This window comes from Solea solea, chromosome 19 (assembly GCF_958295425.1).
Source record: "Solea solea chromosome 19, fSolSol10.1, whole genome shotgun sequence".
Lineage (NCBI taxonomy): Eukaryota > Metazoa > Chordata > Actinopteri > Pleuronectiformes > Soleidae > Solea > Solea solea.
Window position 1 is genome coordinate 3,316,863 of NC_081152.1, and position 15,759 is coordinate 3,332,621.

The following is a 15,759-nucleotide window of genomic DNA, read 5'->3' on the forward strand; positions in this document are numbered from 1 at the left end:
TATGTCATAGTATAGTATGTCGTCCAAAATCAGTCAAAAAAGTCACAGTATAGTATGTCGTACAAAGAGTACCTACGTTATTGGGGAGAACATACAAAGTATATGCAGAAAGACTATTGTTACAACCAGGGCTCGAACCCCTGTCTTTCATTTGTAAGTCAGGAGAACTGACCACTCCACCAACTGGGCAGACTGAAACAACATAGTATGTCGTCCAAAATCACCCAAAAAAGTCATAGTATAGTATGTCGTCCAAAATTGGTCAAAAATGTCATAGAATAGTATGTCGTCCAAAATCAGTCAAAAAAGTGATAGTATAGTATGTCGTCCAAAATCACCCAAAAAAGTCATAGTATAGAATGTCGTCCAAAATCGGTCACATATGTCATAGTATAGTATGTCGTCCAAAATTGGTAAAAAATGTCATAGTATAGTATGTCGTCCAAAATCGGGCAAATATGTCATAGTATAGTCTGTCGTCTAAAATCGGTCAAATATATCATAGTATAGTATGTCGTCCTAAATCAGTCAAAAAAGTCATAGTATAGTATGTCGTCCAAAATTGGTCAAAAATGTTATGGTATAGTATGTCATCCAAAATCACCAAAAAAAGTCATAGTATAGTATGTCGTCCAAAATCAGTCAAAAAAGTCATAGTATAGTATGTCGTCCAAAATCACCCAAAAAAGTCATAGTATAGTATGTCGTCCAAAATTGGTCAAAAATGTCATAGAATAGTATGTCGTCCAAAATCAGTCAAATATGTCATAGTATAGTATGTCGTCCAAAATCACCCAAAAAAGTCATAGTATAGTATGTCGTCCAAAATTGGTCAAAAATGTCATAGTATAGTATGTCGTCCAAAATCGGTCAAATATGTTATAGTATAGTATGTCGTCCAAAAATTACCCAAAAAAGTCATAGTATAGTATGTCGTCCAAAATTAGTAAAAAAAGTCATAGTATAGCATGTCGTCCCAAATCATGCAAAAAAGTCATAGTATAGTATGTCGTCCAAAAATTCTCCAAAATGTCATAGTTTATTCATTTGTCCAAAAAGTTTTAAAGGTTCAGTCCACCTAAATGTTACTCCTTTACCAGCACAAATCCTGCACCCGACGGCAAGATCAGCAGGCACGCTAGAAATTTCTCCGCGGAATTTCTTGAAGATTCAGTAATTACACATGACTATATATAAGTGTACTGTCGCCTCACTGCATGAATTGTTTTGTCATTAATCCAGAATGAGCCTTTTATTTTCATAGTCAGGAAGCTGGGGCAGCTCTGCTGAGGCGGCCATTTTGGACCACCATGTATTTACAGTAGCCCACAATGGACACACTTAAAGGAAAGTGTGAGATGAGGGATATTCAGTTGCTATTGCTAGATATTTTACACACTGTGCCTTTTAACACAAGTCAAAGTCCTTGAAAAAAAGAAAAAATTACTAAGCACTTACATCCTTCATTAAACCAAAAATACCACTGTCACACCGCATTACTTGTCCTGCATTCAAAATCCTATTAAAGTCAATAATGTAAGTAACCCATTAGCGCCCTCTGTCAGGGAGTGGGAGAAGTTCAGGTTGGGAGAAAGGGAAGATGTGAAAAATCCCACAATTCAAGATATAAATATAAACACACAGAAGACTGTAATTACTTTACTTTAACTTTACTTTAGCACAAGCATGAGGGCATGTGTCCATCATGTCCAGGAGAGACAAAAAATAAATCAAATACAAAGAGAAGTGGAGGATAAAACACAAAAAAAGCACAAAATGTATCTTGTGGCAGAATGTGCGCGAATGACACGATGTAAAAATTTGCATTGGATGTTCATCTAATATACAATAAGAAACATATACAAATGAATGAGTGCAATTAAATGCTTTAATTTGAATCTTTTCCATCACAGTGCAAATACATTCACAGTTGAGGCACATGCTGTTTCGTCAGTGCAAATAAGAAAAGGCACATGAGACCATACGGAATTTCCCTTTATGAATGCTTCACAAAACACTTCCTTTTGTTCATCTTCCACGAGACTCTGTTCAAATCGTCACAGTGAATTGTCCAGAGAAAAAAAATGAAACAAATGGATTTTAAAGTTTTTAAAAGCGGTGTTCCTTCTAAAACATAAAGAAATACCTGGACACAAAAGAGGTCAAAACTGTCTTCACTTCGTTCAATGAAAGGGCCACTTGGACACAATGAAGAGCACAACGACAACACCATTTCTTTTAAAAAGCAATAAAAAACGAACAAATAGCTGTAGAATTCGGGAATAGTTTGACATGAAGTGAAATCTTGTCCAAATGTTAGATTAGAAGTTCAACAAAACTTCCTCCATCAGTGCATAAAGATGCAGCTGCTAGTTAGCTTAGCATTAGACTTCAGAACCTCCAGCACAAGAACCTGGAACCTGGTTCTAGTCAGAAGAGCAGAATTCATAAGCTAAAAAGCAATGAATTTAAAACCTGTATTCATTATTTCATGTCTATTTCTGTGATTATATTATTATTCTATTACATTTCACAAAATTGACAAGTTTTGTGACCGTACACACACTTCCTCTGATTTATACAGGGTTTTTTTGGTCCTTGCAAAGTACACACACAACTCCAACTTATATGACCTGATTCAATTAAAATGTCCACCGTGTATTAAGGAGTGTTTATTGAATATACTGCACATAATTATTGTTGTGTTAGTGCATAACTGCTGTAAAGTAAATAAAATAAGCCTTTCATGTGTTCTTTCGGGGACAAACCATCCAGAGGGTTTAGAGTTTATTTGAGGCAGAAGTTTACTACACAAAAAAACGGTAGTAAAGTGAAGACACTTGGAAAAGTGATGGGAGAGTTTGTTATTGTCCGCAGTCTAACCACAAGATGCCACTTCATCTTTCACAGTGGATCTTTGAATTAAATTAAATTGATGAGTATAAGTGACAGAGGCAGGTGGATTAAGCCAACTTTGCACTTTCTACACCAACTGTGTTCTATCCGTTTAGGCTGATCAGGTGATCGTGAGTGGTTGTGAGTCTTCTCATCTGACGCTCCACAAGAAAACAAATGAGCTTATTTTTTAAAATGTTAAACTATTCTCTTAAAGAATTGATTATGCTACAGTGTAGCGACACACCTTTGGTTGAATGAGGCTCTAATGCTGCGGTCACACCATTTTTTCGTGCAGTGATTTTAAACACGGTAAAAACCTTTTTTTCTTTTTTCGCCAAACTTTCAACTTTGCAGAAAACTTTGAATTACACAAAAACCAATCGGCATTAAGATTCTTCGACTAATGTCACCTCCACGACACGACAGCCAGCAAGCCAGACTCCGTTGGTTTATGATGGAGGAAAAACATATCTGTGTGTGTGTGTGTGTGTGTTCACATCTAGGACTCTACAGAGACCGTTTAAAGAAAAAAGAAAAGAAAAAAAAAAGTCCACGATTCAGTCCAAATTCACATTCGGTGTGACCGCAGGGTAAATCTCCACATAGGACAAAAACTAACAAGAATTTGTGGACTTAAACTTACAAAAGTAGCTCCCACTTCATCCACCACCATGGATAAAAGGTTCACAAATCAAATTTTGAAGTGTACGGACATAACAACCAAAAAGAAAAGCCTGGGGAAATTTATGGTTTGCATTTAGAAATGGGTTCAATCAGGTTTTCAATGAAAAAGCTGCAACAATATCAGCGACTGGTTGTAAAACAGAGGATGAAGAAGGCAACGGTGAAGATCAGAAGTAGAAAAAAAAAGACTTGCTGAAGAATACAGCATCCGTCATGACGATACAAACACTCACAGGTAATCAAAGTTATTCGCCGTCTTCTCTACGTGAACCTCCCTCCACTAATTATTATTAACGATTCTGCTTAAAAGTAGTGGAAACACAGGTTGGTTCACAGGGAAACACCAACCATAGAGCTGCTGGGAAAAAAGTGGTGCAATTGGGCGAGAGGTGGTGTATATTTGGCAGCTTCCCGGGAGTAAACAGTATGTGAGCGCTCTGTGGGCCGGCCCCCTGTTACTTGATGCCACGGCAGCTGTCACCTACGCAGGACTGGAGCTGGATGAGTCGCTGGTTCATGGTCTGCAGGACGGTCGGATCCACCTTCTTCACAATGTTCTCCAGCTGGTGGGGGTCTGACGACAGGTTGTACACTTCTACGAACGACTGAGGACACAAAGTGGTGCAGACAGTGAGCCTCACGTCTGTTTTTGCAAACTATGACGCAAAAATGTCCGTCAATGACCCTTTTCACAAAATAAAGGTCATCTAATGACACTTTCATCCGCAAATAAATTCAAGACAAAAGCGTTGGGTCATACCAGGGTTATAACCTTAAGTTATAAAACACACGCAATTTGCCAGGTCTATTCCATATTAGTAAATTCTAATGAATGAATTCATTGCCAATATATTGCTTCTTCTTTATGAGTATTAATAATCTTAAATTTCTATTAGGTTTACATTAAAACTGTGGCATACATTATGTCTGAATTATGTGTGTGAGAATTAGAGTGAGGCTCTACCTCATTGTCCGCAAACTCGCAGTACTGTAGGTCTTGGTCACCGCTGATGGTCCTGACACAGGCGTACGTATTGTTGAAGGCGTCCTCACACACACAGTCGGGGAAACATTCCTGAGGAAAGGGAAATTTACCGGAGTTAGAATCATAATGGTTTCATTTTGCAATATTGCGTCATCATTATTTTCTAGGAGATGCCAGAGACTGAGGCTCTGTTCAGACGTGGTATTAGTATTCAACATCCATCCTGAAGGATCCAATTATGAGTGTGCAGCTCTAAGTTTAGGTAAAAACGAACAAAATTGTGGCTCGAATACAGATCAGATCATTGCACCACATTTGAAAGTGGTGGTGTGAACACTAATCGGTCTCCAGGACGCATTAAAGACAACCTCCCCAGCCAAATGTGTCATTGTGACACAAACTAGAATCTACAGCAGCGCCGTCTCAAACTCAAATGAACGAGGGAGCCAACGAGCATCTTAGTCAATAACAATTTTCATGATGATATTTCACAGATGTTTCAAGTAAACACAGTTGTTTTGATAAGAATTAAATATATTTCACAATAAAAAAAAAAAGTATTATGCTAAATGAACCTATAAATTACAAAAACAGACAGAAATAAATGGAGTTCTTTTTGATTATATCAAACACAAGAGCAGTTTATTTAAAAAAATGTTCTGAATCCAGAGGGTCACTGGTTCCGGGGCTTAAGTTTCAGTGACAATATCACAGCAATGCAAAGCTGCACAATTAAACCACGTTACATACAAATAACAAATAAAGTAAGAATAAGTCATCCAAATATAACTAGTGTGTGACTTGTCTGCATGTGATAAATCATTTCTGGTTTATGTATGGTACGTGTAAAAAGGATTCTAACAATTTAAGCTTAAATGTTTCTTCGAAGGGATAATGCAATACGTAGTTTTAAATAAATGAATAGTTTTAAGTGTTTTTGTGAATCTTTTGTTGACTCCATTTACATATAGGGGATGTTCACATACTGCACATCTTGCCACTCCTTTGCCACCCCATGTAAAATTGTCTAGATCCGCCACTGAACAGCTAACATTAAACATTAATTACAATTAAATGCCACTTGTGATCTGATCTACCAGGTTAGTTGTTTCCAGTTCTGAACGGAGCCTGAAAAATCTCACTCTACTTACAGATAGACCAGGGCCTAATTTGGGACAATCAGGATCTGTTGTCTCATGTCCCTCTCCAGTGTATTCGATGAGGAAAAAGGGCCGTGTGCTGGCATTACGCAGTGAAGGAGCCTGAACAGGAAAAACTCAGTTAATGCTTAAAACAAAAACGTGACAGAATCAAAGACGGCAGGAAAGATGGACAACGGCAAAAGAAAAAGCAGCTGACCATCTGCCCAAGGAAAGACTGTCCATCCATATTCACAGAAGACAAGTTGAGCCCAGATATGTCCAGTATGGTTGGAGCCAGGTCAATATTCAAAACCGACGCCTGAAAGAGTCACACAACAGGATAAAAAAAAACAGTGAAAACTAAACCAAAGATTAAAAAAGGCAAAGTGGCAAACAACAGAATGTCATGTCACCTTCAGGGTCTGGTTTGGTTTGATGCCAGGTCCACGGACCAAAAGAGGAGTCTTGATGTCAAATTCATACAGCTGCCGCTTATCGACAGGCAGAGAGAACTGACCTGGAATGTGGGAGGGCAGGGGGTTAAGGGGTTAAAGTGATGGTTCATGTTTTTTGAAGTGTGATTGTGTGAAGTACCGACACATAGTCAGGCCCATCTTTGCTGAATGTTGATGTATTTCATTGTAGTTTCAGTTGATGAATGATTATGATTCAGATTAATATTAGTATTTATGATTTAACTGCATTTAAAAGTGTTTGGTTAAGTCCTAATTATTATTTAATTAATACTTGCACTGTATTTGTTGCACTCAAGCATTGCTATTTCCTTTAAAAAATGTCACAATTTATTTTTTATGTAAAAATAAAATATGCTTTTTCCTTTTGTAATTTTTGTTGAATAAATCTATAACATAAACTACTGTGGAGGACACAATATTTTGGGAACACACGTCGGTCATAAACTCCGTACTGGGACGGGTTTTATTGGAAAACCTATAAACTCACTCTTCTGCACCAAGGTCCATAAAGAAAAGCGGTGTTTTTAGCTCACACGAACACAGGAGGTACTGGTCTACTGCTGCCTCATTTGGTAAGCTTGGGTCACTTTGGTAAACCTAAATTTCACACAACAAAATCACAAAGTAACACATCTGAACTTACTGATGGAGGCGGCAGTGGATCAACAACTCCTGTGTGCTATGAAGCAAAATCTGTGACTTTCTCTGTGGACTTTGGTAGAGGGGGAGGGAGTATTTTACAAAGCGACATAAACTTCAGTTTCCAAAAAAGGTAGTTTTAGAATTAAACAAAGCAGTAAGTACTTTCTTGAAATACCTTAAACGGAAGCTAGCATAGATTTCATTTAGTGGCTGAAATCTGTTTTTCTTCGTTTCCCCAGGCTGTTTTCTGGTAACAGCAGCTGGTACCTCATACAACCACTCTTTAAAAAACTTGAACTATCTCTTTAAAGAAGAGAAACTGAGGCTTGCTCAGACCTGTGTGGTAGCCATTGTCTGAGGTGTAAAAGATGTAGGTGTTGTCCAGTTCCTTTATACTGTCAAGTTTCTTGACCACCTTCTCCACCATGTCGTCCACAGATAACAGGGTCTGCCACCTGCAGATGAGATGACCAATATTTATTGTTTTAAGACAACACATAAGTCAGGAAATATGCCAAAAACCTGTCTCTTTGTTGGCTGTTTTCATCATAAAAGTGATGATAGTGAACAGACGTGCTAAAAAAGTCAGAGACAGGCTAAAGAGAGAGCATTTTATCCCATCCCTAAAGATCCAGAAAGACAAATCACTGCTATGAAACCTGCAGTGGGAACAGATTTCGAGGTTCACTTTTGGTAAATCATGCACTCAGACTAGATTTACCAAGATTTAACCAACTAGTCTGCACAGCAATATTAACACAACAATTATTGAAATTACACTGCCCTTTGCCAAGGCTAATGTGAAGCTACTTTTCCTTCCAGAGTTGAATGTTTTTCACACAGTCAGATTGTGGCCATTTGTTTCCCTTCAGGCTCTTGTAAACATTCAGTGACTCTCAGGAGTAAGATGAAGGGAAGTTAATCAGGAAGTTGAAGAGGTCTGGACCATAATACATTTATTTTGACTCAAATGAATGCAGACAGTTGTTAATAGAAATAGTAAAAAAAACTTGCTAGTAGGGAAAAAGTAATGTTTTGAGGGTATGGAAGACACCTGTACACCGCTGCTGCTGATATAGAGGCTAAACCACTGCTAAAGCCTTTGCTTTTAGAGCGGCTATAAAAGAGGACTGGATATGAAATTACATTATAATTGATATGAAATATACCTTTGCCTGTATGCATTATCCAGGAAGGTCAGTGAGGAATTTGGCATGGGGTTGATGGGTTGACGCAGCAGCCAGTGTTTGTCCTGAAAACACAGTAAAACAGTGATTCAATTGGAAAAGTTTACACCTGATATTTGCTGTTAATCCTTCCTGATTCCTAATACCTTTCCTGGTTTGTCAAAGCTCCCATCTCGAGGAGCTTGAACATCACTAAACTTTTTCTGGTACTGAGGTGCTGCCGTCCACGGGGAGTGAGGAGCTGGAGTAGACAACATCAAGAAGAAGGGATGCTGCGGGCTCCTGTCATCCAGAAATTTAAGGGAGCGGTTCGCCTGCGTAGCAAAACAAACCAGTATGGAATAAACCACTGCTGAGCAAAAACGTATGCTGTGTTTCCATCAAGGTATGGTTCGGTTTGGTACACTACGATACCTTTAAAATAAATCTGGATATTTTAGGCTATATCCCTATATACATGAGATATATAGGGGTACCCCTAAATATCTTGTATGTATACATATATACATATACATATATATATATATATATATATATATAAAAAGTACCTTTACTTTTCCGCACTGTACCAAACAATTCCACTTGGTGGAAACATGGCTATAGAGAAAACAACATCTTTGAGAGCCAGGTAAGGTAAGGTTAATAAATGACAGACCTAAGATTCTGTGAGTTAGTTAGCATTTAGCTGAGTCTCAATAAATTGCTTTAATGAATTTATTAATAGACCGAATAAGTCCGTCTTTAAGTTTTGTTGACACCCTTTGCTGCTGATAAGAGTAGTGACATTACTGCAGCTCATCACAGTCAGCAGTGTGGGTGACAAACACCCACGTGTCAGCTGATGAGGATGATGAGCAGTCATCACATGACATGCACAAAGTCCTCACTCACAACTTCCACAATCTGAAAAATGAAACACACGAAAACTAAACATCCTACAGCATTTGTCTCTTTCATTCACAATCTGGTTGTTGATGATTGACTTGTCATGCTGTTGACTAAGCTGAGTCATGAGACAATTCCTACCCATACATTCTCATAACATGTCCCTGTATATGTGTTCCCATGCACCAGATTACTGTTGATCACAAGCTCAGTAAATGCACATCATTGCATGCCGACGCTCAGTGTGTGACATTAGAACTCACTATGAGGTCAGTGAGATAGTCCATCTCATAGCTGTCACCGTGCTTTTCTTCTTTGCCGTTGACAGACAGGGTGTAGTTGTAATATTGTGAGTTTCCCACCTGTGAATCAGACAGCACACGGCATGTGATAATTCAAGTACCAAGGAAAAAAAACATTTATGTTTATGTTTGTGTGTGTGTTTCTGTGAGACTCACCAATGCATGCCATTGGTCCCAGCCAGGTGGAATATGGGTCACACCTCCTGCTTCTTTCTTACCATACTGGCAGAAGAGGAAACATTTAAAGCATATTTATGTGCATATTAAAAAAGGGACAGTTTTGTTGCATGAGGTACTGAGTCAGGACTGCCTGAGCTGTGCAGGACCTCTGCAAATAGCACCAGCCTAATGCTGCTTTACATTTGTAGTCAGAAAATGAAAGTGAACTGTTGAAAGGGGGGAGTGATAGGGGCAACCACAACTATAACGACAACTGTTTTTTGTTTTTTTTTTACAAACAGCAGGGCTGGGTGATATGGTTTAAAATAATATCTGGATATTTTAGGCTATATCCCTAAATACATGAGATATATAGGGGTACCCCTAGATATCTTGTATGTGTATATATATATATATATATATATATATATATACATACATACACACACACATATATATATATATACATACATACATACATATATATATATATATATATACACATATATACACAGTATATATATACATATATACACAGTATATATATACATATACATATACACACATATATATATATATATATATATATATATATACACATACATATACATACATATATGCACCCATATACATAACAGGGTGTCATGATGACCACAGAGCTCTGTTTACAAAGGTTTAAGTCATGTTTATACGTGTTCCAACCTGGTTGAGATATTTCCCAGCGAAGAAGGTCTGGTATTTCTGTTTGCTCAGGTAAACAGGGAGGGCCTCAGTCTCAGGACCTTTCTGCCACAGCGAGCTGGAGCAGTTCCCGGACAGGGAGTTGTTCCTCACCTCGTGATTGTGGGGGTACCGACCAGTCAAAATGCTACTCCTGCTGGGGCAGCACAGGGGCGTGACTGTGAACTTCAAAAAGGAGAGGGAAACAAGAGCAACAAGAAGAGGAAAAAATGAGGAAAGAAAGTGTTAACGCTGTTGTAAAAGCCTTTAAGTATTAAAAGGTAAAGTGATTTTACACCAGACACTGGTCAGAACTGACCAAAACATCATCATCTCAACAAAATCTCATCTGTGGCTCATCAGTAAAATACTGTGTGAGTGATCACACTGATTTACCCACAGTTCATGCAATGTGGGTAACAGGTATGTTAAAAAAAACAAAAAAACAACAACAACAACAACAACAACAACAACAACAACAGGTATAGACAGAGCATCCAGGAAGAAAAGTTTTCATGTAATTAGTTTTTTAACTTTTAAATCATCCCTCATATCTTTAAGTCACTAGAATAAAAAAAATCCTCATAAATCCAAAACTCTCACAGCCTGTGAGTACATCATCTGCTGAGTGCCTGAGTTCAAAAGGCAGAAATGTTTCCCACGTCCATAAAATCCAAAGAAATCGATTTGCCTGTAAAAAAAAACAAAAATAATAAACTTGAACTCTAAATCCTCTAATGCACTCAATAAAATGCAGAAGAGAAAAAAAAACAAGAAAGAAGAAACAGATTAATGGAAAACAAGGAAGAGAAAGTAACTCTGTATTTAATTTGACCTGTTGCATGTGTGTGACACAAGTCATACTCTTCAGTCACAAGGGTGAGGGAGGAAGGTTGGTCGCTCGGCTAAGTTGTGTAGCATACAGTATGGAATTTAAAAAATGCTGGAATACAAAGCATTTTTGGGAAATGAGTCTGAAAGGATCAGTCACTAATCAGGATGTGAGCTGATAATCTGGGCCTCACTCTCGAAAGTGTCATCACTGAGTCACATGAGTGCGACGTCCCACACAAGAATCAAACCAAACAATGCAGAACTGTAGATAAATATCCCGAAATATGTGTATCCAACATTTAGCAAAGGAACTGTCTAAAATCTCAATATTTAACAGAGGAGTCTGGTGTATATAGTGACAACACTGCTGAAAGCCAGCAATTCAGCAGTATTTGAGTTCAGTGAACCACTCTTGCTACTGGGTGCGGCAGAGGCAGAAGATTCACATGAACCAGCAGCTCAGAAACAGCAAACAGATTGTCTGAACTATGTGCAAAACAGGGCAGAAATAAACTGTCTGCTGCAGGAGAAGAGGAAGCTTAGGTCTGAAGTAAGTAAGAGACAGATGATGAAGAGTTTTTCAAAGGAAGTAAAAGAGACATGTTTTGCTATTTTGTTGTCTATGTTTAAGACCATTAAACCTTTTCTGGCAGGTCCAAAGACGTTGGTGCCGTTTCAAATGGTACTACTGACACTCATTCGTCTAAGGCTTGGTCTTCCCCTGAAACATCTTTCACAACTTATCACTGTGAAGAAACTCTTGTTTTTTTGCACCTAATTCAAAACAAATGCTTCTTTTCTTAGCTGCATAAATGTGTAAGTGGTGTCACTCTGTGGCAACAAGGCAATCAGGGATGGCAGACGTCACCCCATTCACGCAAATATGGCCATATTGGCAAGTGTGGAAACACAAAAACAGACAGACAAACAGATCTATCGTAACAGGACAGTATTGTGACACCCAGTGGACAAATCAGGAAGTGCCACAATACAGACAGACACACAATACGTGACTCCCACTCCATTGGACGATATTTCTGACTAAAGCGTTTTGTTTTTTACATGTACTGCTGCTTTGTCTCTCTTTAAGTTTGCTCTTCAGCATCGCCAAATTGAATCGATAACAATAATGGTAATGTATTATCGCTATAGAACGGGGAATTCATGAAACAAGCTTTCAAAACGGCACCGGGTATCCCAGTATGCACTGCGGTGTGACGTCACTTGCCAAGCTCGATACATAGTCATTAGATTACTTACAGAGGAGGGACGAGAATGCTAATGGCAGCAATGGATAGGAACTTAGCCAAAAGACTACACTGCTTATCAATGATGGCAGGACCACCATGTTTTTAGTAGCCCACAATGAACAAACATCCCTCTCATTCAGCTGCAACATGCAACTTAAGTTTTACACACCGTACCTTTAAATCTCATTTATTTTGCTGTTGTTGCAGCTAATTGCGACACGGTATCACATGATTTTCTTTTGTTTTGTTCTTTTTAAAGAAGTGAAATTTGGGGTTTGGACAATTTTGCAACTTTGTTCCTTGTTATTTCAATGGAATGCGTGATAAATTTAAGGCAAAGAACCTGAAGTGAGACAAGCCTTCTCATCCTTCTCATTCGAACAATAAGATTTTTTTATAGTACTAGGTCACAAGCTCAACACGTTGTGAAATCACAGGTTTATTCCTCAACTGCACATGTGATGACAACTGCTTTTTTTAATCTAAAAGAAAGATAGTAATTATAGTAAAATGTTATACACAGTATTTCCATCTGTAATGTAGCATGTGCATGTACAGTTGTACTTGAATAAATACACATCTTCGGTACATGTACTCACAGAATTGACAAATGTTGCTCCTGCTTCTCCTAGTAAGGTTTTCGTTTTGGTCATAGGAGTCTGCAGAACAGAAGAGAGAGAGACAAGCAAAGTGAAAATTGTCCCAACATATTTATGACAATCACAGCCTATCTGGCCTCCATTTCAGCACATAAACACACTATCAAAACAGATATTTCAATGTAAAGTTCCATAATCCATATATAGGATGGGTCTTTATAATTAAAAGGTATAGTTTAGGTTTTCTGAAGTGTGGTTGTATGAGGTACTGAAAATTATACCCCATGCCCACTTATCAAAACCTGTTTAATCCCAAGTTTAAACAGGTTTTTTACCAGTGGGAACGGGTTTTTAGCAACCTCCGTTTTCTGCCTGTAATGCGCCATTTCCAGCTCAACATGACGCAGCAGATACATCTTCCGGCCGTTAGCATTCTTTGTGCTCTATATCATTTACTTCATGAATCAGGTCATCTATCAATTTAAAGAGAGACAAAGGGAGAAAGTGCAAAACAGTGACCACCATAACGTTATTACTGAGAGCTATGGAGTTTTCTCGTTTTGTTTCCAGGGCGTTAAATTACACACATGGGTGTCACAGAGGGAAAAAACATCACAGGGCAGAACAGCCACTGGCAATGGGAATGGTGTTAATCATCTTTTTGTAGTGGCCTCACCCAGGTTTAAAACAATCCGGAGTATACACCCCAAAAAACGTTATATTTTAGGAATTAATTTCCTGCTTTGCACTGTAAAACAACCTTTTCAACAACTTTAAACTGCGGGAATAGGAGTTGTTGATCCACTGCTGCCTCCATCAATAAGTTCAAATGAGTTATTTTGTGACATCTGTGTTTTAAATCCTTCCTTTGGATTTACTTAATTGACACAAACTTCCCAAAAGGGGCACACAGCTCCTGGGTACACTGCAAAAACTGATTTTCAAGAAAATAAAAGCAGTTTTGTTCTTGTCTCTCCCCATGTGTGCGTGGGTTTTCTCCGGGTTCTCCGGCTTCCTCAGACAGTCCAAAAACATGCAATATGGGGACTAGGTAAATTGACCATATGTGTGAGTGTGAGAGTGGGTGGTTGTTTGCCTCTATATTTGGCCCTGTGATGGACTAGTGATCTGTCCAAGGTATCACCTCATGTCAGCTGAGATTGGCACAGCACCCCCGCAACCCTTCTGTGGAGGATAAAGTGGTAGAAGATGGATGGATGGAGGAGATTCTGATCTTCTCTCCTCTGACGAGACAAATCCGAGCAGGGCTTATTTTCTCACTAATTATTATTCTTAGATTTCAGGTATACATTGTAAACGTCAGCTTAATTAAGACAAGGAACACAATTTCTTTGCTTGTAATAAATACAAATATTTTACGACTTTTGGCCAGTTTTGTCTAATTTTAAGACACATTGTAGTCTTAAATTGTCTAGATTTACAATCTACATTCAAGAATTTTATCCATTCATCCATCCATCTTCTCCACATGAGGGTCACGGGGGGCGCTGTGCCAATCTCAGCAAAAGACGGGATGCACCCTGGACAGATTAATTAATCAATTATCAATATCAGAATATTTGACTTATTTCTAGTACGGCTGTTTTTGCAGTGTAACCAGGAGCTAAAAATGCTGATTTTCACAATAGACTTTGATGTGGACGAGTGAGCTAACTTCTAACTAACTAACTTCAGTTAACAGAAGGAAAAGGGGCTGTCTACTGGCAAGATATCATCACCTGTTGGCTCACATGTGCACAGCTTGGGCAATATTGACAAAACCTCATTCAAACATTGGTTAAATAACCTGAGCCATCACTTCTGTCTCTGGTTTGACGCGCACTCTCGTCTACCTCCCCACTTACTCCTGTTTTCATCCACCAAACTGTGTTTCCTTTGAGTTATCCTTAAAATAAATTCCATTTGACTGTGACCTCTTTCCCTGTTAGTCATGGCCTGACCTGGCACAAGAGCTGCAACTAACCAACTAACTGCTGTAACTTCTGAGGCAAACAACCAATGACACAGGGTGTGGAAGAAAGTGTTCAGTTGTGCTACTAATACTGAGAGACCCATAAGAAGTTACGTATTGTGTATTTAAAAGGGCTACAACACCTTTTCTCTGTGCCTGTTTACATCAAAGCAATGCATAGATTGTGTTCTGGTTCCTCTTTCTGTATGTATGTCTAGAAAGTCTGCACACTATCTGTATGTACAAACTGACGAGACACACTTTAAAAAACAAACAAACTGACGTATCCCTTTAAACTTTCGGCACAAGCAAATGTGTCACAGCAGAGACGTGTTATTATGAGCTCATGTTAAAGTCTGTTAAACTCACCATTCCCCCCAGGTAAACATCCTGGTCGTCGGCGAGGATCAGCACAATGTTGCTGGGTTTGACACTCTCCACACACCTGACGCAGCAGGTGAACAGCACCGTCAGCAGCGCGAGGACAGTGAGGGCCACGGGGTTTCCCCCGAGCCGCCGCGGCCGGCGTGTAGTCGCTCGGTATCCGCTTCTCCTCAAAGCTACCTCGGTCAAGAGAAGGCCGCAGTACCGGGCCGGGTCAGGCTCCATGTTCGCACACACTACCGGAGAAATGAGTACTCACAATGTAGAACTGACAGTTTCGCTTCCTCCTCCACCACCTCCTGCTGCTGCTCCTGCTGCTGCTGCTGCTGCTCTTCAGGGGGGAGGGTCTGCGTCTGTCTCTGTGTGTTCCACTACACGTTGGGCTTCAGTGTTTAAGGAAGTGGAGTCCAGATCATATGATCTGGTGAGTGTGAGTGTGAGTGGGAGGAGAAGCGACAGAGAACATAGTGTACAACACGCACATTGTACAACTTTCACACAACTTTACTGGCAATAATTAACGTGAAATATAAGGGAAAGGGAAGCCTGTAAAGCCCTACTACTGAAAGTCAAAGGTTTGTCTCGCTGTCTTGTGATTTGACATCATGCTTTTAATACATTAAAAATGCCAATAAATAGC

At 39.1% G+C, this 15,759-nt stretch overlaps 1 protein-coding gene across 1 annotated transcript; it reads right to left on the minus strand.

Moving 5' to 3' along the window:
* Positions 1-3,937: 3,937 nt before the first annotated feature.
* gnsb (glucosamine (N-acetyl)-6-sulfatase (Sanfilippo disease IIID), b) lies at positions 3,938-15,707 on the minus strand. The gene is made up of 13 exons (XM_058618005.1): positions 15,105-15,707; positions 12,764-12,823; positions 10,063-10,266; positions 9,358-9,423; positions 9,163-9,261; positions 8,161-8,328; positions 7,997-8,079; positions 7,164-7,282; positions 6,123-6,226; positions 5,927-6,028; positions 5,719-5,829; positions 4,547-4,657; positions 3,938-4,187 (listed from the first exon to the last, which is right to left on the minus strand). Exons 1-13 carry the CDS (start codon positions 15,342-15,344, stop codon positions 4,038-4,040), a joined length of 1,617 nt encoding a protein of 538 aa, XP_058473988.1. The 5' UTR covers positions 15,345-15,707; the 3' UTR covers positions 3,938-4,037.
* Between the last annotated feature and the right edge of the window lie 52 nt (positions 15,708-15,759).